The following is a 23,424-nucleotide window of genomic DNA, read 5'->3' on the forward strand; positions in this document are numbered from 1 at the left end:
CCTTGAGCTCACAAAATAATTATGAGCAGATAGAATATATTAGTCCCTTACTGAGATGACCCATTCTGGCGCCTATTCAGTACGCTTTCCATATCTAATGTCCCCATCTCCGGTCTCCATAGGGGATGAGGTAGCCACTGTTTTCCGGGTCACGGCGGTCCCTGATGGGCTCTCAGGGCTCGGAGTGAAAACGGACCCGGTTCGCCTTCTCAGAGGCCCACATCGAGACGCCCCTCCCACTTCCTAGAGAAGCGGCGGAGAGAGCACGAGAAGCGCGCGGCCGCTTGTGACGCACTTCCGGTCGGGCCACTGCTCTTCCGGCTGCGGAGGGTCGGGCTTGCCCCCTGGGCTGCCGTGCGCGTCGGGGGCGCCCTCCCCAGTTCCGGCCCGGCGGGGAGCCTCCGATTCTCTTGGTGAGCGAGCTGGGCCCGGGGGAAGGAAAAGGACGGGTTCCGAGCGGGAGCTGCCTGCGCGTGCAGCTCGAGACGCGGGCGCTCCCAGCCTGCAGCCTCAGCGGTGCAGTCTCCAGGGCCCGGCACACAGGAGATGTCTAATAAAATGATGGAATAGGGAAATGAATAAATGATGATTGAGTGATGAGTGAATGAACAAAGGATAGGAGCCGTGTCCGGAAACGAAATCCTCGGGCTCAGTCAGATTTCTCGGTCCGGATACCAGCCTCTGCCACTCGCCATCCAGAGTCCCATCCCACCCTGCAGCTCAGACACTTGCTTAGGAACCGGCCCCATAGGAGACGGCGTGTAAAGCGCACTGGGCTGGGAGTCTCAAGACCTGGGTTAGAATTCCCGAGTATACAGTCTGTTCCTACATCTCCAAGTTGGATTGCCTAGTTATTCATGCCTTGCTTTCTTCACGAGACTCAATAGCATGTATGTGGTAGCATGTATGTCTTGCAAAAAAATGATACTGACTGTATTTGCCAAACATACAGAATTCAGAGGCGTGTTACAAAATGAGTGACGTTGTAGCTTGCCAAATTGGAAGATGCCCCCAGACTAGTGCTGGGAGCCAATAGTTGTGATAATATGTAAAAGTACATTTATTTGGCACTTACCATGTGCCAGGCAAGGAGCCTTGGCTGCTAACTGAAAGGTTGGCAGTTGGAACTCACCAACCCAACCGTCTTTTCAGGAGAGAACACCTGGCAACCTACTCCCGTAACGATTTCAGCCTAGGAAACCCTATGGGGCAGCTCGTCCCTTTCATGTAGAGTCGCTGTGAGCCCTGGTGGCACAGTGGTTAAGTGCTCAGCTGTTAACTGAAAAGGTCGGTAGTTGGATCCCACCATCAGCTCCCTGGAGACAGATGTGGCAGCTTCTGTAAAGATTAATTACAGCCTTGGAAACCCCATGGGGCAGTTCTCCTCTTTCCTTCCTGTAGGGCTGCTGTGAGTCAGAGGGGACTCATTGGTGTTTGGTTTTTGAGTTCGAATGGCACACAACAACGTGCGACAGGCAATGTTCGGAGCAGTTGTGCTAATTTATTTAATCTTCACAACAATCTGTCATCTGCAGTTTTTAATGAAGAAGTTGAGGCACAGAGAGAATACATAACTTGTGGAAGTGCCCACTGCTCCTAATGACCCAAGGCTGCAGATGTGATAGGTACAAGATGCCTTCTATGAGTTAACTGGTTTAATCAAGGATTCACAGAATGTTAGAGCTGGAAGGACTCATAGACACTATCTAATTTGTCACCTTTTTCAGATCACTCCCCTGTCTTCGGGGCCCACTCACCTGGGCTGTGGCTGAGTGAAGTTTCCTGACCCCTTTTTCATCTCATTCAGAATGGGAGGCCAGTACCACATATCCACTGGATCTCTCACTTTTTAAATAGCAATTTTTTTTCTTATTACAAAAATAATGCATGTTTTTTGTAGGAAAAGTGAAATATATAGAAGAGTGTAAAGTACAAGGCAAAATCATCTGTTAATTGACCTGGAGATAAATGTTAATATTTTGGTGATTTTTCTTCATACCCTTTTCTATGTGTGTGTTTGTTTGTATCTGTGTATTAGTAATAGTTTCTGTTTACCGAATGCTTACTTAGTGCTAGTATATGTGTTTAGTGCTAGTATATGTGTTTATAATTTTTGTTTACACTGTTTTATATCATCCTGTTGTAACATTGTATTTTCTCATGAATAGTCTTAGAAAACTTGATTTTCAGTAGCTTCATAATATTCTATCATATTGGTATGCCATCATCAGTATGCCTGTTTTCATTTACCTGGTTTTTACAATTGTAGTCACGATTTGATCTTTGTATATAAATCTCTGTGCCAGATTCTCACTGTGTTTTTTTCACTTTTTCCTCTGATTACAGAGGTTATTCATTTTTGTGGGAAAACTTTGAAACATTACAAAAAGGCCTTAAAAGTATACCATACCCTTATCTCTTAGAGATAATCACAGTTAACAATTTGATGTATATTCTTAGAGGTTTAAAAAATTACAAAACTAAATGTAGGTATAGAGGAAGTTTAGGAAATAGCAGAGAAAAACATTCAGAATTCACATGTCACCACAGTGATGATTACTTTTCTTTCTTGATCTCATTCATATGCGTATTTTAACATATATATGTTATGTTGTACTTCAGAATTTTAATATCCTGTTTTTTTTTCATACACTAAAACAAATATTTTCCCAAATAGTCACATATATTCATTTTTAATTATCTTCATAGCTATGTAATTTTTCACCAAGTGGAAATACTGTAATTTGCTAAACCTCACTGTTCAACAGTAAAACAATGATAATTTCCAACAACACCGTAGGGGATGTTTTTATAGGATGTTTTTATAAAATAATTTAGTTTTTTTTTCCTTTTGGGGAAGTTACTTCTCTTTTTGAGAAAGTTCTAGCAGTAGAATTTCTGGGTCAAAAGATATAGGGATTTTTATGACATACTAATTGCTTTGAAGAGTTTCTGAGAGACATTGCAAGGGTTGTGTGTACTGAACATGTCTTCTGTGTCATGACCTCCCAACTACAACCCATGTATTTTATCAAATCACTTCCAGAAAGATGCTACCAGTTTATATTCCTACCAGTGGTGTAGGAAAACCTCTTTCCTTGTACTTTTGCCAGTCTTGAATTTTAACATTAAAAATAAGATTTCTAATTTGACATTAAAATTTACCATTGTTTCAGTGCCCATTTCTTTGATTACCACAAAGATAGAACTTTGTCTTGATATGTTTATTGGTCTTTTGTCATTCTTGTTATATTTGTTGTACTTTTCCTCTTTTCTATCAGTTTACCTTTTTGCTAACTCATTTATAAAAAGTCTTTATATATTAGATCTATCTACCCCTTGACATAGATCAAAGATACTTTTCCTAGCTTGTCTTTTAATTTTATTTGTGAGTATTTTAGATATACAGAAATTTTTTCCCCCCGTGGTCAAATTTATCCATTGTCTCCTTAGTTGTTTGTGCTTTTTTGCATAATGCTTAGAAAAGTCTACCCTAACCCCATAATGAAACAATCATTTGTTAACATTTCATTTGTGGTTTCATTTTTTATACCTAACTCTTCTATCAGTTTGGATTTGTTTTGGTATGTGGAGTGGGGTAGGACCCTCACTAAGTGTTTTTATTCCAAGTGGTTAAGCACCAGTCCCAGCGTAATTTATAAATAATCTTTTTTTATTACCATACATGTCAGCTTAAGGTGTTTCGAATCTTTTAAATCAAAATCATAGTTAAACTTCAATTTAAACTTATGGATTCACTGCCGAGGTTTTTCTAGCCACACTTCTTTGATAATCTTAACTGTTGCTGCCATGATTTCAATTAATGACTTTATGGCAAAATTAGATACATGTTTTCAGCCCACACCTCTCGCCTCCACTCTAGACATGTATGTCCTCCTCTAAACTTGGATTTTTCAAAACTAAATGCATTTTATTCCTCCCCAAGCCAGTGTTCCCACGCTCACTAAAGGGGACTGGTTTCAAGTTGCTTAAGCCAAAAACTGGTGAATTACCCTTGACTCCTCTCTCGAACACCTCCCCTCAATGTGCAGCCAGGCTGGCTGATTTTGTCTCTTAGTTAGTCTAGTTCCCTTACTGGATTATTGAAACAACTTCCCTAGAGGTCTTCCAGTGTTCATCTTTCCCTCTCCACCCCCAACCCTTTACACACAATCCATTCCCTGCACTACAGGCAAAGGAATGTGTTTTTTTTTTCTTAAAACTTCCGTTTTTAAACCTTTTTATGCCCCTTCTATGGCTTTCTGCAGCTTCTAAGGTAAAGTCCTTAAAATGGCTTGCAGGGTTCTATATGATTTAGTCTCTGATTGCCTGGGGCTTCATGTCTCATTTCTGGTGCTTAATACTTTGGCCTTACTGGCTGTCTTTCATTCTTCCAAAGTGCTAAGCTTGATTCCTTTTGTATATTATGTTCTATCTCTCTGGTATATTCTTTTCTCTTATCACCTGTCTAATGCCTATTCCTTTTTTAGAGAGCCTTAATTTCCCAGACTAGGCTAGGTCCCCGTTTCCCTACATTCTGTAGCATTCTGTACTTTTGTACCTCCCGTGTTTGTAATTACTGGTTTAATGTCTTTGTCTGGCTATGATGTAAGCTTCAAGCAGATAGGGTTGTGTCCTGTTTGTTCTCCAGTGTCCAGCACTGTTACACCTAAACCTCAGTCTACTGCATGAGTCTCTGTAGGGTTGTGTGGTAGCTGGCAGGCCCCCTTTCTGTCTTGTTATGGATTGAATTGTGTCCCCCCAAAATGTGTGTCAACTTGGCTAGGCCATGATTTCCAGCATTGTATGGTTGTCCACCGTTTTGTGATCTGATGTGATTGTCCTGTGTGTTGTAAATCCTAACCTCTATGATGTTAATGAGGCAGGATTAGAGACAGTTAGGTTAATGAGGTGGGACTCAATCTACAGGATTAGTTTGTATCTTGAGTCAGTCTCTTTTGAGATATAAAAGAAAGAATCAAGCAGGTAGCAAGGGGACCTAATACTGCCAAGAAAGAAGCAACAGAAGTGGTGTACATCCTTTGCACCTGGGGTCCCTGTACTGAGAAGCTCCTAGATCGGGCAGATTGATGACAAGGACCTCCCCCCAGAACTGATAGAGACAGAAAGCCTTCCCTGGGAGCTGGCGCCCTGAATCTGGACTTCTAGCCTCCTGGACTGTGAGAGAATAAATTTCTGTTTGTTAAAGTCGTCCACTTGTGCTATTTCTGTTACAGCAGCAATAGGTAACCAAGACATGCCCCTTCTGTGTAAGAGGATCAGGAAAGCCCAGATAGGATCCTCTTAGATCTTCAGAATCAAATGGAGAGGCACAGATTTTAATGAGAAGACTATAGGACCAGCCTCATTATGTATTTTAGCTGCCTCATTCTGTTCTTCCATACTTGCAGAGCTTCTGACTCTGGTAAAAATCCATTTCTCTGTCTTCTTACTTCCTTGAAATAATGTTAGCAATTCTTTTCACGCCGGGGTTATATGGAGAGACATTTCAAACACCAGGCTTCACAGAAATTCTCTGTACTATCTTTGTAACTTTTTTGTAAGTCAAAAAACTATTTCAAAATTTTTTTTTTGTTGTTAAAAAACTACAGCCTACACTCTTAATTGAGCTGTGTCTGAAGAAAAACTGTTTAATTGGTATAACATCCAAGGACAGTCCGTCTATCTCTGGTTTTTATCAAGTAGAGAGGACTCCCTAACCACTGCCCAGGCCCCTGGACATATAGTGGGGGTGGATGGATCAGATTTGATGCATTAGCTTTGCTATAAGGCCATTTCCTCACACATCTTTTGATTATATTGATTGACTTTTCATATAGATTATTGTTTGATAGAATGTACTAATTGACGTGAATATTCCTATTCATTTCATAATTATCTTTATCATTGTAGGGTAATAAATGGCAGTCTGATTTATCCATCAAGCTCTTGAGTATTTGATAGTATCTTAGTCTGTCTGAATCTGTCAATTCTTGGACAGCTGACAAATGGAGTTTGTGAACCCAGAAAATTGCAAGCCAACTCCAATTCGTGCTGAGGCACTCATGTTGCTTCACCTTTGATATGAGTTATTAGGGAGCAACCTTAGACAACTTTTACCATTTTTTGTTTACTGGGACAGTTATATCCGTCCTCCCTTTTTTTCCCTCTGAGCAGGGCCCCTAGTTTTCCAGATCTGAGGTGTTTTCCAGTCAAAGCAAAGAGAAGATTTGTGGATGTTGAATATGCAAGGAGCTGAAGAGAGAGGGAGTGCAAGAGTGACCAGCCCAGGTGAGTGAGCAAGAGACAACCAGTGGGAGAAATAGCTGGGCAGTAGGAAGCCTCTGGAAGTCTTGGAAGAGAAACTCTTGACAGAAGCTAAAGAGATAAAATTACCCTCTGTTTTAGGGATGTGGGGGAGAGTTGGAGGTGAGTGTCACTTAAGGCCAACTTTTCGCCAGTATTCGTTTTCTCTCTCTTATTTTCAGGATTTGTCCTTTATCATTTTCCGACTGTCCATTGTCTGAATACAAACTGTCCACGTTTCCTGTTTTTTCTTAATCTTAGCCTACTGTTTTGTGTTATTTCTCCTTTTTCTCCATTGCCTGTGGGTCTCTGACTCCCTGGGTATGTGTAGCTGCTCTTTTCTGTGAGGCTTTCCTCACTAATGGTAAACACTTGACCCAGATGCAACTTAATTCTGAATTACTTGCCCTGTTTGCTTTTACTCACCATTACTCACAGGCCGTTACTGAGACTGGTCAGAGTTAGGTCCACACAACTTCAGAGGCCTCTGCTGTGCTCTGCACAGGAGACATTTACTCTGATGATTTCTTTCAGGTTGGGAGAACAGGCCTGCCCCAGAGCAAGAAGTCTCTGAAATTGATTCTCCAGGCATAGTAGCAGAGAGATTCCAAGAGAATGAACACCAGGATTCTACGTTTGTAGAAAAACATGCATGCGAGGGCATGAAGGAAAGCCCTTCCAGAGAGCTTCCCAGGCCATGCCTTTTCCAAGAAGGAGGCTTTGGGGGAATAACCTTCATCCACAAGGAAACAACTCCGGAAATAATTAGCCAAGACTATAACCTCGAAAAAAGCTTGCTTTCGACCTCAAGCCTTGTTCCACATCTCAGGGTTTCTACAGAAGAGAGCCTGCATCAGTGGGAGACCACTAGCATACACACCAGTGAGATTTCAGAGCAAAGTAAATGCCCAACCCTCTCCACCCAGAAAAAATCTTGGAAATGTAATGAATGTGGAAAGACTTTTACTCAGAGCTCATCCCTTACCCAACACCAGAGAACTCATACTGGGGAGAGACCCTACTCATGTGAAGAATGTGGGAAAGCCTTTAGTCGTAGCTCATTCCTTGTTCAACATCAACGGATTCACACTGGAGTGAAACCGTATGGATGTGAACAGTGTGGGAAAGTGTTTCGATGTCAATCATTTCTTACTCAGCATCAGAGAATCCACACTGGAGAGAAACCTTATAAATGTCATGAATGTGGGAATTCCTTCCGCAATCACTCACATCTCACTGAACATCACAGAATTCACACTGGAGAGAAACCTTATAAGTGTCACAGGTGTGGGAAGGCATTCCATCAGAACACACACCTCATTCATCATCAGAGAATTCACACTGGTGAGAAGCCTTATTTATGCAATAAATGTGGCTCTTCCTTCCGGAAACACTCAAATCTTACACAGCATCAGAGAATTCACACTGGGGAAAAACCCCATAAATGTGATGAATGTGGGAAAACCTTCCAAACGAAGGCAAACCTCTCTCAGCATCAGAGAATTCATACTGGAGAGAAACCCTATAAATGTAAGGAATGTGGAAAAGCCTTCTGCCAAAGCCCATCCCTTATCAAACACCAACGAATTCATACTGGAGAAAAGCCTTATAAATGTAAGGAATGTGGCAAAGCTTTTACTCAGAGCACCCCACTCACTAAGCATCAGAGGATTCATACTGGAGAGAGACCCTACAAATGCAGTGAATGTGGTAAAGCTTTCATTCAGAGCATCTGCCTTACTCGGCATCAGAGAAGTCACACTGGAGAAAAACCCTATAAGTGCAGTGAATGTGGTAAAGGGTTTAATCAGAATACCTGTCTTACTCAGCATATGAGAATTCATACTGGCGAGAAGCCCTATAAATGCAAGGAATGTGGGAAAGCCTTTGCACATAGCTCATCTCTCACTGAACATCATAGAACTCACACTGGTGAGAAGCTCTATAAGTGTAGTGAATGTGAGAAAACCTTCCGCAAGTATGCACACCTCAGTGAACATTACAGAATTCATACTGGTGAGAAGCCTTATGAATGCATTGAATGTGGGAAATTCTTCAGACACAGTTCAGTCCTTTTCAGACATCAGAAACTCCACAGTTGTGAATAATCCTGGCATTTTAGGTATGACAGCTTCTTTAGAGAGCGACTAGGAATATGGCTGTGGGGAAGAGGAGCAGATGGAGTTCCTGAAGGCAAGGAGAAAGGAGTCTTTGCTACTGTGCTTGGAGAAGAGTATTTCCAGAAATGGAAGTGGGCACCTGGAGAATGCAGAGCCTATTTCTGGTTGGCATCTGGGAATACAGGGTAGAAAGGAAGTTCCTGCTTTTCCTATAAAGTCTTGCAGGTTGCCACTCCTTCATGGCCATGTACTTTGTATCTTGAGTTAGCATTTGTTAAGCTAGCACTTGTGTTTCCTTTGCTACAGCCCTACCCCACCTTGTTACTCCTGTTCTCTGGCCAGTTGGTTGAGGTGCTTTCCCAAACACTACTTGTCATTCTGAAAGTGTTAACAGTTCTGAGGTAGTGCTGAGCAGCCTCCAAGTGTTTGAGGTAGCCCTCTCTGTGCTGCTGTGGGGAGGCTGCCTGACCTGTAGAGCACAGTGGGAAGTGGTCCTATGAATGGGAGACAGGAACAAGTGAAGAGCAAGAATCTGTATTCAATAATTTAGTAAAGGAATATGTGGCAAGAACTGGGCTGATCCCTTCAGATATGCTAGTGAAGAAGTCTTATCAGGGTGAGAAATATCTTTACTGATCTTTTCAAGCTTTGGAGGAATTTGAGACTCAGAAGAAAGTAGGAGGTCAAGAGAGACTTCAGTGATACCAGCTTGTGGAAAGGGAGATAGGGAGAAGAAGGCCCAACTTCTGTACCAGAGGGATACTGGCTTACCAGGGGAGAATTGGTTTGAGCTAAGCTGTTGGTGATAAGGCCTTTGAGGAGGAAGTCTGGGTGTGACAGAGCAAGGTACCAACATATTTGTGCCCCAGACTAAGGTTTACACCTGTGTCTTGTATGTTTGGCGGGACCACTGGTTTGCAGCCAGGGCAGAGAACCCTTCTAGGAGTAAAAGGCCCAAGCAAAGTGGGACTCAATTTGTTGGCCATTAGGGAAGAGAAAACATTAATGGAGAAGACCCTTTAGGTTGGCTGGAGTTGGGGGAGGGAGGCTTTTGGGCTAGTTCTAAAGTGAGTGTTGACAGCTGTAGCTGAGAGGGCTGGATTTCCTGTAATTAGGCTGTTGGTGGCTAAAATCATAGATTTTATATTCTCGTATATTCATATTCAAGAATATTACTTGATGGTTGGGAATATTCAGGTAAACACTTACAAAAGGAATTTGGAAAGACTTTTAGAGAGAATTACCTGCTTTTAAATTCCCAAAAATCAAGATAGCATGGTTTGCCACAGACTATGATGACATTTTATTCTTTTGCAGGAAAAGGCATGGGTTCCCCTTTGTTTTTCTAATCTCTTTCATGTTCTTTACTGCTATCCAGAGACCGAGCTCTGGAACATGGAGGATAGCCTTTGGTATTTGAAATGAAGTTTCTGAACTCCGAGGCTTAGCCAGTTTTTAAAGCATGACTTTTAAAATGAACTAAGTTGATTCTGAAACGGTTGGTTGTTCAGAACTGAGTTTTGATTTTTCCAGAACTGTCACATAAGCATTGGTTTGGGGCATTAATTTCCATTAATGGGAATGTGACAGAAATAGTGTATACACTGTCCCTGTCCAGCTGTGAAGATGATGCTCTGAAAACCTGCCACAGGGGAATTCATAATTGAGAAAATTAATATCTGTGGGAAAAAATAATACTATGAAAACTTCATACTCATGAAAAAAAGTATATATGTACATACGCTAATAAAAGCAAACCTCAATGTATCTGTATTCCTAAGTGAAAAATGACATACAGGATTAATTTCTGGTACATAGTAAATGTTCAGTAAGTATTTATTTATTGAATAAATATATTTTAATTAACCCTTGCTCATCAAAAGATTTTTAGGAACTTATATATAAGAACTTATGTATAGGAACATATATACTTAGTTATATATATATGCTATCTTTGGAGACTTGAGTGGAAAGTAGAATAGGTCAAGAATTTTTTTGAGGAAGAAATGGAAAAAGCTTAGCTTAGACGTTATCTCTAAGTTCTTGTGAGAAATTTTCTAAAATTTAATCCTGATGCTAAGGGAGTCTGGCACATGTTCACATCCTGGGGAAACAGGAAAGGAAGGAAATCGTCGCTTCTTTGCACTGCCCTCACTTCGTACTCTCACTGATGCACATATTTGGCATTCTGATTTTCTCTCACTTGCTGGCCCATCATGTACCTTGTCACTCCAGGTGGACCCCAAACCTAGCTATTGCCCTTCCCCTCAATCTTCTCTCTTAATCAGTCTTCACATCCAATCAACCAATGTACCCTGTTGGCATTATTTTCTAAATCTGGAAGCCATATCCACTGCTTGCTTTAGGTCAGGTCTTCAGAGTTTATTTTCTATTTTCCTACAGCTCTTCCAGTCTCTTGGCCCATTAGGTCATCTACGTTTCATTTGGATGATCCTTCTCAGACATAACTATGGCAGCTTTATTCTCTCAAAATAAAGCCACATGCCCTTAAAAAGTCATCCAAGACTCCTCATTTGGCCTGTGCTACATCTCCAGCCTCAGCTGCCATTCCCTGCCTTGCACATTCTGTTCCATAGTGCAAATTCCTTGTGATTCTACAACTGGACTCTAAGGTGCCATTGAACGTACTGTTCCTGTTGCCTCAGATTCCATTCCCTGCTCCTCCTTGCAGCAAAACTCATTTGTCATGTATAAATATGCTCAGGCAACGCCTCCTGAAAGCTGTCTCTAATGTCATTCACTTTGTATTATTTCTGTATTCTTTTGTATTGTAATGGTTTGTTTACAAATTTTCCTCTTCCCACTGGACTGTTAGCTCCACAGGACATGTGATATTTATTCATCTTCGTGTCCACAATGTGTGGCACTTAAAAGGTGCTCAATAAATTTTTGTTGAACTCAGCTAAAATATTGAGTCAGACATTTCTTCATGCCAGCCAGCAGGTTGTGATGTGGACCCAAAGTTACCGTTAGAAAACAGGTATGGTGAGTGTGTGTGGCCATGAAGTATTTGCCAAGAGGAGAATCCTGACCTGTTCCCCAAGACACACAGCATGTAGTTGTATTAAGTAGAGGACCCCGTAAGAAAACGTGGTGTTTTGTAGCAAAAAAACAAATTAGGCATTTAAAAGTCCCATCACAGTTAAAGTGCTGTCACATATGAGTTGATGTTAGGTCAACAGGAAGAGAAGGATTCACATAGCTGCAGAGGCACAGCTATGTCACCTGAAGTATCTGTGACATATGATAGGTAGGAACTGACAATGATGCTGGCTTGACAGCAGAGCAATTGGAGCTTAGAAATCCCAAAGAGGAAACACTTCCTGAGCTCATGGCCTGCACTGGATAGTGATATGATGAAAACTGGAATGTGTTGCTGATTCTTGGTGCACTGCAATTTAATTTGTAACTCCAGAAGGACACGGGGAGGAGGCCATGTTACAGCCTCAAAACAACAAGAGAAAGGTTACGTAACTAACGTCAGGTGAAGTTTCAACTCCAGTCCTTCTTGTCCCCTTCATTCAGATTTCTCTATTGGTTTTACCTCTCCATGGTGCCTCTTTACTTGTGGCAGTTACAGAGTGGATCACTTACAGCTCCAGTCTTGCCCCACTCCTGAGGATGGAGGAGCTCAAGAGATAGAGAAACTTTTTGCCCTCAGGATCTCAGACTTGCCTGGGAGTTACAGGGTGAGGAAGAAGTTGGTTTTGCACTTTGACCTTTATTCCCTTCGTAATGCAGAAACCTAACCTTGACCCCAGCTGGCTCCAGTTTCACTACTGGTCAGCCGCTGGCTACGTCAGGGCTAACGTCATTTTAGTTCTGTGGAAAATTTTTGATGTTCATGCTTCTTATCCACTTTTCACATCTCATTCAAAGACCCATATTCCAAACTGCTCTTAAGCCCCAGATTCCTGTTTCTAGAACCTGGTTTGCCTAGGGTACCGCACTCCAGAGTTACTTTCCATGCAGCAGACGCTGTGGTTTAAAGATTTTTTTAAGGCCTAAAAAGCAATAGAAAATGACTAGGCTAAGGCTCTCTGACCTGTGGGGATGTTAGAGCTTTGGGGAGAATTTGCCGTGTGATTTCAGAGAAGTGCTGAGAATGTGGCATTTGGTAAAAAGTAAGGCATTATTGTTCCCTGACGTGTCAGCTGGCATTTCTACAAAGGGCCCCTTTCTAACTGGTCAGTTATGGTAAGTGCGGCTGCAACGGCTTCAGTCTGGCATCTCCACTCCTAATTTCAGCCTCCCAAAGGGACTCCGTTTTGGGAAAGCAGCCCATCTGGAAATGTAAGCAGGTAACTTCACTGCTGCCATCTCACTCATTTCTTCGACAAGTATTTACTGAGTGCCTGTTATGTACCGCATACCAGGGAAGTGATGGTTAGCATAGTCTCATGGAGTGGGTCGGGTGCTCTGCTGCCCACACATTCATCCCTGGATACACCTGTCAGGATAAACGAGTGTGTGCAAGTATCTCCTGAATGAGGACCAGCAAGATCTGAAGTTTTGCATTTGGGGTAGGGGGCACCTCTGAGTTTGGAAAGGTAGAGAAGCCAACTCGGAACAATGGGACCTGGAGCAGGAATTTGAGGAACAGGTGATAGGCTAACATTTACTCAACATTTAAGTGTCAGACGTTCTTAGTAATTTTTACCTGATTTAATCCTCACAACCCTGTGGAATTGGGTACCACTTTTTTATATTATAAGTGAGGAGACAGGCACAGAGAAGTAAAACTTACCCAAGTTCACACACTGAAAATCTGGGATTTAAACCCAAGCAGTGAATGGAGGAAGTAAGGTGTTTGGAGTTCCTGCGAGGAGGTCAATTTGTGACAGGAAAGAATATCTGTTAGGAAGGTTGAGACCAGCTTGTGGAAGTCTTCAGAACCTCCAAAGGGCGATGACAAGGAAAAAGGAGTATTTTAGGAAGATAAATGTGGCCGGGGGCGGTATGAATTGGCATAGTAAGAGCTCCCTATAAGCTCTGGTGGCGCAGTGGTTCAGCGCTGGGCTGCAAACCGAAAGGTCAGCATTCGAAACCACTGGCCGCTCAGCGGGAGAAAGATTACAGCTTTGGAAACCCTGTGGGGCAGTTCTATTCTGTCCTATAGGGCCGCTATGAGTGGGAACGGCCTCGGTGGCAGTGGGTTTGGTTGCTTCTAAGAGCTCCCTTGGGTCCACTCCCAATTTCACTTTCGGCTTCTTTACACTGGGAGAAAGCAGGCTGAGATAGGTTTACAAGCATTTCTGGAGGCTCCCCAGCCGGGCGCAGCAACCCCCAGCCCCAGGGCACGCAGAAGCAGCCGCCCCCACCTTCCTAGAGAGGAGACGGTAACGGCTCTCCGCCCGGCGCGGGCTGCTGACGTCACGCAGCGGAGCGCGTCCTCGGCGTGTTTCCGGCGCAGTGTTGCGAGGTGCTGCCGGGTCAGCGCTGCCTGGGGAGCGGCTCCTGCTGTACTCGGCTGCGGTCTGGGGCCCAGGGGGCCGACTGACCGCAGCGCCTCTTCCTTCCGATCGGGCAGGAACCTTAGGGGCGGAGGCCCGATGCCTGGGGAAAGCTTGCGGTGAAGAGGGGAGGCGGAAGATTGTTCAAGAACTCGGGTCTAGGAGTCGGAAGGCGTGGTGTCCAATTCCGTCTACTTGAGCGAGTCAGCGAACTTGCGCTTTAGTTTTCTGATTACCGGGAAGCAAATACTATTCCTTCCGTTGCCACTTCGCAGAGTTGTGCTGGTTGGATAAGAATGTATGTGTGGTCATTACCTCTATCCTTTCATTGAGTATTTATCCTTCTCTAACCGGTGGCAGAAGGAGCCGTAGTGGCACGGTGGTTAAGCACTCGGCTGCTGACCGAAAGGTGAGGTCAGGTCGGTGGCTCGAACCCACCAGCCGCTCTGCGGGAGGAAAGACCTGGCAGTCTGTTCGGTAAAGATTACAGCCTCGGACACCCTAGGGGGCAGTTCTGCTCTGTCGTGTAGAGTCGCTACGAATTGAAATGGACCCAGCACACAACAGCAACTAACAAAATCGGTACTATGTGAAGACGTATAGATGCAATAATGGTAATAATATTTTAACAGCAGGTACTATTTATTGAATACTTACCAGCCAGGCACTTTTCTAAGTGCCTTCCATGTATTAACTCATGTATTCATCACCACAGCCCTGTGAAGGAGTTGTCGATATCATCTCTATTTAACGGTTGAAAAAAGTGGCGCACCCATAGGTTTAGTAATTTGCCGGGGACCATTTGGATAAAAAATGGTGGAATGGAGATTCCAACCCAGAGCATCTAACCTCAGAGCCCCGGCCATACTTGTCTTCAAATTTAGTGGTGGAAGACAGAAATGTAAGTAGAGAATTAACACACTGAATGGAAAGTGCTACAGTAGATATGCAAATTCTGTGAGAATGTAGAGAAAGGAAATACCTTGGAAAAGTCAGGTTTTTCCACAGGGAAGAGGTGTGGTTCACATTTAAGCTGAATATTAGACTAAACGTTTGAAAAGAAGTTTGTTCACTGTCAGATAGGGGTTCTAATGGACTGGGGTGGATTAAACTGGAAACCAGGTCCCTGCCTTCTAATACAGCATTCTTTCCTTTCATTAGAAGGGGTCCGTTAAGGGGTCCTCAACACCTTCCAACATACTCTCCCCACCCTCTTTCATTTGAAGAGGCAGCCCTCATTATTTTCCAGAAATTTCTCCACCTACGATTGTGGGTGAATAACTGCTGGGAGTTGCCCTGTTGTTGACTCAGCACATTGTTAACAAGGACCGCTGACCTCACTGGTTGATACATAGTAGGTGCTCAGTACTTTTTAAATAAATTAATTGCAAAAATCAGCTACAATCAAAGATGTACTCAAAGGACCTGAGATTTTTAGAATTAAAGAGTCACAGAATATTGGTACACAGAATAAGAGGCCTTACTTATCTAGTTTTCCACCTTCATTTTACAGATAAGAAAACAAATCCGGTGAGACTGAGTGACTTGTTTCAGGACACTGAACAAGTTAGCGGGAGAGCCGAGACTAGAATCCAGGCCTCTTGATTCAATCTAGTGCTGGTCTTATTGCCCCACAATCTTTGACTTTGAGATCAGTGGATTTTCCAGTAGATTTGGGAAGCCTTTAGGCTCCAACTTTATCTCCTGTGAAACAGTATTTATCCCATTATGCTTAGTCCTTGAGAGGGTCTGCCCTCTTTCTCTGGGTGTTGCTGTGTCTCTGAAGTCTACCCACTTAGCGACTTTTGTCATCAGTGATACTCTTCTAGGAGAATTATGTGCTTTCCTTCAGACTTAAAATACTCATTTGATTAGGGAGAAGCTGTTCTTGGGTTGCCCTGAGTCCTGAGTATGAGGGAAGAAGGCTGATAATTTATGGATGGCTCTTTTTCCTCCCTCAGTGCCTCAGATCCCTGCCCTTCAAAAGAAGCGCTCCGAGGAGGCAAGTCAGTGTTGTTTGTGTTCCTAACACATTGTCACTGGGTAAGTGAAATCTAGCTAGAGAGGGGAGGTTGGGGTTTTTATGGGCGTTCTCGTTCACAAGTGGCGGCAGACCTACAATGGGACCCACCAGTAACTGCTACACCTAGACACTGCAGATTAAACCACAGACTACCCAGAAATGGGCAGTGTCTTACTCAAATTAGATAGTGACCCAATGTAGAAGAAGGCTATGAATTAATTGGTTATAGGACAGGACAGAGAGTGCACTAATTTCTGGTTACACGTAACTGAACTGTAGCAAGATGAGCTACCCCCTCTGCAGTCTTTTAGTGGAACACCTTGAAACTAGTCACTGAATTGCTAAATGATACCTTCATGCTGTAGTGGTCAGATCTGGGGAACCTGATGGTAAATTACTGGAAGACCCATTGCAAAGGTAATTGTTTCCTCAGAAATGTAGAATGGGCTCCTGGACCTGTTTGGAATAAGAGCCTAGATTATCACAGCTGCCATTGTTACTGGCTGTCAAAAGGCAGTGTGGAACTTGGATGCCGTCAAACCCAGTAAGAATAGTGCTGGGCGAAGTGATCTCAGGTTATAGGAACTTTGTGAATAGATCATGATTATTTATGTCCTGAAGAATTTGGTATAGTCTAATGTATACATGTGTCACATTTATGTCTGTATATGTGTATAAGCGTTGAGAAATGCCTAGAAAAAAGTTTATCAAAAAGCCAACTGTATTTTCTCTTGGTGGTAGGATTTCAAGTGATTTCCTTTCTGGACTAATTATAGAACATCTTATGCAAAGAATCTATAGCGTGTATAGATATACAAAGACTAGCATATATCCTTTGTATGATAAAAAAAAAAACCCAGTGCCGTCGAGTCGATTCTGACGGATAGCGACACTATAGGACAGAGTGGAATTGCCCCGTAGAGTTTCCAAGGAGCACCTGGCAGATTCGAACTGCTAACCTCTTGGTTAACAGCTGTAGCACTTAACCACTATGCCACCAGGGTTTCCCCTTTGTATGATAGGAAAAAAAAAACACTTTATCTTGGAAGAAAAAATGAAGGAGGTAAAAGTGTGATTAGAATGTTGGTTCTGTGTTTACTGATTTAAACCACCTGGAGTCTATCTTTGTATCTGCTTGTTATGGATTGAATTGTGTGTGTCTCCCCAAAATCCTACTTCCTATACCAGTGGAATAAGGTCATCTTTGTTATGCTAATTTTTGTTATGCTAATTAGGCCATATCAGTGTAGGATGTGTCTTAAACCTACTAATTTATGACATATAAAAAGAGCAGCTCGGGCACAGAGAACCAAGTACAAGCAGGAGGGGAAGAGACGTGCCATGTGGAAATCGCCACGAGCCAAAGAGTGCTGGATCTACAGAAGCTGAAAGAGATCTTCCCCAGAGCCAACAGAGAGAAAGCCTTCTTCTAGATCCAGTGCCCTGAATTTGGACTTTCAGCCTCTGAAACTCTGAGAAAATAAATTTCTGTTCTCTAAAACCACCCACTTGTGGCATTTCTCTTACAGCAGCACTCACAAACCAAGACAATGGTATATCCATACTGGAAGTTCATATAACTGATAAGGACAGAGAGAGAGGTCCAGGCAAGATACTCAGTATATTTAACAACCAGTGTGGGTACAGGCACTGCCCACTCAGATCAGCCTCTCACTGTAAACAGCTGGTGCAGATATAGCAGTGTGTGCCAGCTGACTCTCAGCCCCCAGTAGATCCATATATATCAACATGAAGTGACCTCTAAGACCCATTCTTATGTGATACAAAAAGCAAATTGCAGACCAGTACCTATAGAAGGATTTTATTTAGGTAAAAAGAATCTACCTCTATTTGTGTGTGGAAAAATATATAGAAAAAAGACTAAAAGAATATACTCCAAACTTAATAATGATTATGTTTGGTGAAGGAAATCTGTTTGTTTGAATGGTGGGGTGGTGAGGACTATAAAAATAACTTTTATTCTATATACTTTTGTGTTGTCCAAGTGTTTTACTGTGAGGATACATTCATGTGTAACTTGTGTAATGAGAAAACTGAAATGAAACGGGGCCTCAGAGCAAGAATGTCTGCATGTCTCAGCACCATCCAGTGAGGAGCTTGCCCTGATGTGTGGCACCTCAGTCTCTGTTCTCTGATTCTGTGTGCTCTTACCCAGGGCATTAGGGCTTGAGAGTTTGATATCATTAAGATTATTCAAGTACTCTTCTCTGTCTCCAATTTTGTGCTTCCTGAGGAATGTCCTGATGAGATTGATTTGATTCTCATACCATTTTTCTATAGTGGAGAGAATGTGTTAACCACTAGACATGGAGCGTAGAAATTTTTCATTGTAATTGTATACTGACTTTCTGTTTCCTACATCATTCAGATTCTGAAGGATTTCTATGGCTACAAAGGTGAGGGCCAAATTCTGGACTGTAACGCTATAGTCAAATCACTGTCCTGTGAGACCTTCTTTCCTATGCACCACCTCACTCTCGTTTTTCTGTAAACACACAGTGATATCTGATTTTCTTTCAGTACGTGACTTTTGTTTTCAAACCTAGAGATTTCCCAATTGGACGTAAGGGGAAAGCTATAGATGCTGAGTGTTCTGGAGAGAAAGAGAGGCCCAAAGAGACACCTTATCCAGGTGAGTGAATAAGGAAAGATGTGAGGTGGGCCTAGCAAAAGTTAGATCCTGGGTCACCTTTGAAATCTTGGAAGGAAAATTCGTTTTCCTTATCACTAATCTGCCAAGGTAATGCTTACAGGAAACCTAAGCCATTGCCATTGAGCCAATTTCAACTCATGCAACGCTGTAGGACAGAGTAGAACTGCCCCATACGGTTTCCAAGGAGCACCTGGTAGTTTCGAACTGGTGACCTTTTGGTTTGCACCTGTGGCTGTTAACCACTACGCCACCAGGGTTGCAAGAAGATATAACTACTTTTCATATATTTTTGGAGGAGTGGAGACTAAAGATGGGCAGTAACTTTCCCCAAAACATAACCTACCCTAATGTAGGACACTTGTCTCTCATATTTTCCTGCTGTTTATCACTCTGGACACAAATCTGGATGACCCAGATTTCTTGGACTTGGTTTTAGTGTTTGACTATTTCAGAATCAGTCGTAAGAAATTTTACAGAATTTGTAAGACTTGATGCTATTTAATCTGTTTCCTGCCTGTCCTCTGATTTCTGTCCGCTCTGTGTCACCTATTCTAATCTTTTCCCAGCTCGCTACGACTTTCCATATTATTGAGAAGAGGATAAAGTCAAGATTCTACAATGCAGGTCCCCTTTTCTGCACAGGGCACATTTTCTTTTGCGCCTGCCCCCCAAATATTGAAAAAAAATGCCTAATTCACTAAACCATATGTTAACTCTCAATTCTTAATATATCAATGCTTAATGGTATTTTTGAAATTGAAAATTTCAGTACAGAATATATTTTCCAATTAGATGCAAAGGTTTACGTACATACCCAGTGCTGTCGAGTTGATTCCGACTCATAGTGACCCTGTAGGACAGAGTAGAACTGCCCCATAGTTTCCAAGGAGCACCTGGCGGATTTGAACTGTTGACCCTTTGGTTAACAGCCGTAGCACTTAACCACTACACCACCAGGGTTTCCAGTAGAAGACAAAATAATGTTTTAGTAAAAGTGTTAATTTTCTGGAGTAAAGAATGACTGTCTTGCACAGAGTTGGGCTTTTACTGTAATTGTCAAGTTCTAATAACAGATTCTTTTGTTGCTGTGGCCTTTTCCTGTTACGATGTGATTTTAAATGTATTGTCGCAGCTGATCCTCTCAACTTTGTGAGGCTGGTATATTCACTGAGAGTCTGTTTATCTGTTTTCCCCATCTAGCTCAGTGTCTTGCACATAGTAGGTACTCAACATATCTATTGAATGAATGTCTCACCATTTTATTCATGAGAAAACTGAGGCCTCAAAAGATAAATATATCAGGTGAACACAGTGGTGGAGCTGAAAGTAGAAACCTAAGCCTGGGAGCCAAATTTGATTCAGGACGTTTTGGCAACATTATAATAATTCATTATACTCAGCATCTTCTGTAATGAGTGGCTGCTTTTGTAATTTTTCTTTTCAGGCAGGAAGACCAAGCTTGGTGTCAAGTTAGCTGAGGAAGAAGTGGAGAGTCAGAGAGGTCGGTCATCTGGATTTCTCATTTGGAGCCACTGAAAATGCACACTGAACAAGGAAGAAGGGAAATTCTGTAGGAATGATTGGGAGAACACCACATACACACACAAACCCTTCCCAGGAGAACAGTGTTTATTTAATGATAATCATTACTGAGGAAACACCTTGCGTGTATCATGAATTTCAGAGATGCTTTCATCTAAATCCGAACTTATTGGAGAGAAGCCCCAGCGGTGTCCTACAAGCAGCATGAGTTCCAGCCAGATTTCACTCCAAGCGAAACCCCAGAGACTTAACATGCAGAAGAAAACTTCAAAATGCAGCGAATGTGGGAAGTGCTTTACTCAGAGATCATCTCTTACCCAGCATCAGAGGATTCACACAGGAGAGAGGCCCTATACATGCAGTGAATGTGGAACTTGTTTCTGTAAACAGTCAAATCTCACTCAGCATCTGAGAATTCACACAGGAGAGAAACCTTATAAATGTAATGAATGTGAGAAAGCCTTTCAAACAAAAGCAGTCCTTGTCCAGCATCTGAGAATTCATACTGGAGAGAAACCCTATAAATGCAATGAATGTGGAAAAGGCTTTTGTCAGAGCCCATCCCTTACTAAACACCTGCGAATTCATACTGGAGAGAAACCCTATAAATGCAGTGAATGTGACAAAGCCTTCAGTCAGAGCATATGCCTTACTCGTCATCAGAGATGTCACTCTGGAGATAAACCTTACAAGTGTAATGAGTGTGGGAAAGCCTTTAATCAGAGTGCATGCCTCACACAGCATCAGAGAATCCATTCAGGAGAGAAGCCGTATACATGTACCGAATGTGGGAAAGCTTTCAGTCAGAGCTCTTCCCTTGTTGAACATGAGAGAACTCACACCGGAGAGAAACTTTATAAGTGTAGTGAGTGTGAAAAAACTTTCCGCAAGCAAGCACACCTTAGTGAACATTACAGAATTCATACTGGAGAGAAACCTTATGAATGTATTGAATGTGGAAAATCCTTTAGGCACAGTTCAGCACTTGTTAGACATCAGAAGCTTCATGCTGGAGATTAAAACTTGGGATACAATGAGTGTGGAAAGGCTTCTATGAAAATGCCACTTTTCCCCCTCTAAATTCCTGAGAGTTTAAGACTCCTAAGGTTAGATGAATGTTTTATATTTTGAGCAAGAGACAATATATCTTAAAAAGTTAAGAAATAGGCCTCAGAACTACATTGTCCAGAATTTGATCCGTTTGCCACTTAATGGTTCTGTGACGTGCAAATTACTGAGCTTCGGTTTCCCCTTTTTTTTTTTTTTAAAAAAGGAATAATAGGGATACTTCCTAGGGTTATCTTGAGAATACAATAAGTTGTATATAGTAATTAGCTGCCATTAGTTGGTGTTGAGTTACGGATGTTCCAAAAGCTTATTTAAAAAAATCTGGCTATCGAAAATAAGCAAAAGTTTAGCATTAGGTTTTTTGGTTCTCATAATGTACTTTTTCTCAAGAACGTTCTTATAATTGAGCTAAGATGTCACGCTTATCTACGGAAGCCTAAACGATAATGTCTAGATTTAATAGCAGAATACAATTTAAGACCGGTTTATCCTTGAGAAAAATCAGATTTAATCACAGAAAAAAGAAATCATTGGAGTTTGCTTGGGCATTGTGATTATACTTCTGGATATTCGGAAGAGCTTTTTTTAGATTTTGATACCTCCCTTTATTGGGTCTGGAGCTTTGGTGGCACAGTGGTTAAGAGCTATGACTGTTAACCAAAAAGGTTGGCAGTTCAAGTCCACCAGCTGGTCTATGGAAACCTTATGGGACAGTTCTACCCTGCCCTGTAGACTTGCCATGAGCTGAAATCAACTTGACGGCAATGGGTTTAGTTTGGGGTTTTATTGGGTCTAGTTTCACTTCAAACCCTAGGCTTCTCTTTTCCATGAACAGAGGGCAGAAGGCAGAGAGTAGACAGACATTCGTTTAGTCAAGGGGTGGGAGATAGAGAGTACGAGCATGTTGAGGAAGATGTGGCTGTACTTGTGAATTTTAGGAGCACAGCACTAAACGGGGTCTCTTGAAGGAAAAGGAGGGTAGGAGATACTGAGTTCTCAAGTGTCGGTAGGTGGCGCCACTGACCAACAACAGTTGTAAGTTGCCAGTTGATTCCGACTCATGGCAACCCCATGTGTGCAGGGTAGACCCGTTCCATAGCATTTTCAAGGCTGTGACCTTTCAGAAGCAGATCACCAGGCCTGTCATCTGAGGCACCTCTGGGTGGGTTTGAGCCACCAACCTTTTGGCTAGTGGTCATGTGCTTAACCCTTTGCACCAGTGTTATGGATTGAATTGTGTCCTCTAAAAATATGTTGTAAATCCTAACCTCTGTGCCTGTAGTTATAATCCCATTTGGGAATGGGTTGTCTTTGTTATGTTAGTGAGACAGGATTAGTGTGGAGTTGTCTTGAGTTAACCTCTTTGGAGATGTAAGAGATTAAACAAGCCAGCAGAGCAGAGATGGGGGAAGAGAGAAGCCAAGCCACATCAAGATCACCCAGGAGCAGCAGCTCAGAAAACATAAAGACCTCCTCTAGAGCCGACAGAGATGGAAAGCCTTCGCCTAGAGCCGGTACCCTGAATTCAGGCTTCTAGTCTCCTAAACTGTGAGAAAATAAATTTCTGTTTGTAAAAGCCACCCACTTGTGGTATTTCTGTTATAACAGCACTAGGTAACTAAGACAACCACCCAGGGATCCTTGACCAACAACTAGTTGCCTTTAAAAGCAAGGGAGAACAGTGTCTTGGGGGATGCTTGTGAATCAGGGGTTGCTTCACAGCAAAGAATGGCTTCTTTAACCTATAAAGAAGCAAATAAACCAAAGGATACTTTTTCTGGTGCTTCATGCAATGCTGAGCTCTTTAATGGACATCTAAAAGCACTCATGTAAAAAAAAAAAAGCAGTTGTGGCGGAGTTGATTCCTACTCATGGCGACCCCGTGTTTGTGACAGTAGAACTGTGCCCCATAGGGTTTTCGGTGCCTGACTTTTTCGGAAATAAATCACCAGGTAAAAAAGATAGATGTTACTATCCACATTCCAGAGTCAAGAAAACAGAAGATATTTGGGTTGCTCAAAGTCAAGCAGCTGATGTCAGAGTTGACTTTTTAGTCTTTTTAGTCCAAGCGTAGCCGTGGTTTTTACAGTACCAAACTCACTTACAGGTAGTTTTCCATTATTGAACCTTCCTCTTACTGATGTGTGAGATGTTAAAATTGTGGAAACCACTTTTTAAATCAAAGGTTTATTTTCTTAGTTTAAAGTAATGAATGCC

At 42.3% G+C, this 23,424-nt stretch overlaps 1 protein-coding gene across 3 annotated transcripts; it reads left to right on the forward strand.

Moving 5' to 3' along the window:
- Positions 1–310: 310 nt before the first annotated feature.
- Positions 311–22,781, forward strand: ZNF502 (zinc finger protein 502). Of its 3 annotated transcripts, none has more exons than XM_049861919.1 (3): positions 311–413; positions 6,178–6,291; positions 6,841–10,248. In XM_049861919.1, the coding sequence occupies exons 2-3, from the start codon at positions 6,237–6,239 to the stop codon at positions 8,412–8,414; spliced, it is 1,629 nt and encodes a 542-aa protein (XP_049717876.1). In that variant the 5' UTR covers positions 311–413; positions 6,178–6,236; the 3' UTR covers positions 8,415–10,248. The 3 variants fall into 3 exon arrangements, with proteins under 3 accessions (XP_049717876.1, XP_049717877.1, XP_049717878.1); XM_049861921.1 differs by lacking the exons at positions 311–413; positions 6,178–6,291; positions 6,841–10,248 and adding exons at positions 13,879–14,801; positions 15,862–18,576; positions 20,042–22,781; XM_049861920.1 differs by lacking the exon at positions 6,178–6,291.
- Positions 22,782–23,424: the final 643 nt, after the last annotated feature.

Source organism: Elephas maximus, chromosome 20, assembly GCF_024166365.1.
Source record: "Elephas maximus indicus isolate mEleMax1 chromosome 20, mEleMax1 primary haplotype, whole genome shotgun sequence".
Lineage (NCBI taxonomy): Eukaryota > Metazoa > Chordata > Mammalia > Proboscidea > Elephantidae > Elephas > Elephas maximus.

What these genes read in the sequence shown, in the direction of transcription:
- ZNF502 (XM_049861919.1), top strand. Translation starts at nt 6,237, where the DNA reads ATGTTGAATATGCAAGGAGCTGAAGAGAGAGGGAGTGCAAGAGTGACC. An exon ending in TGCAAGAGTGACCAGCCCAG is followed by an intron (nt 6,292 to 6,840) that starts GTGAGTGAGCAA and finishes GATTTCTTTCAG; the next exon opens with GTTGGGAGAACAGGCCTGCC.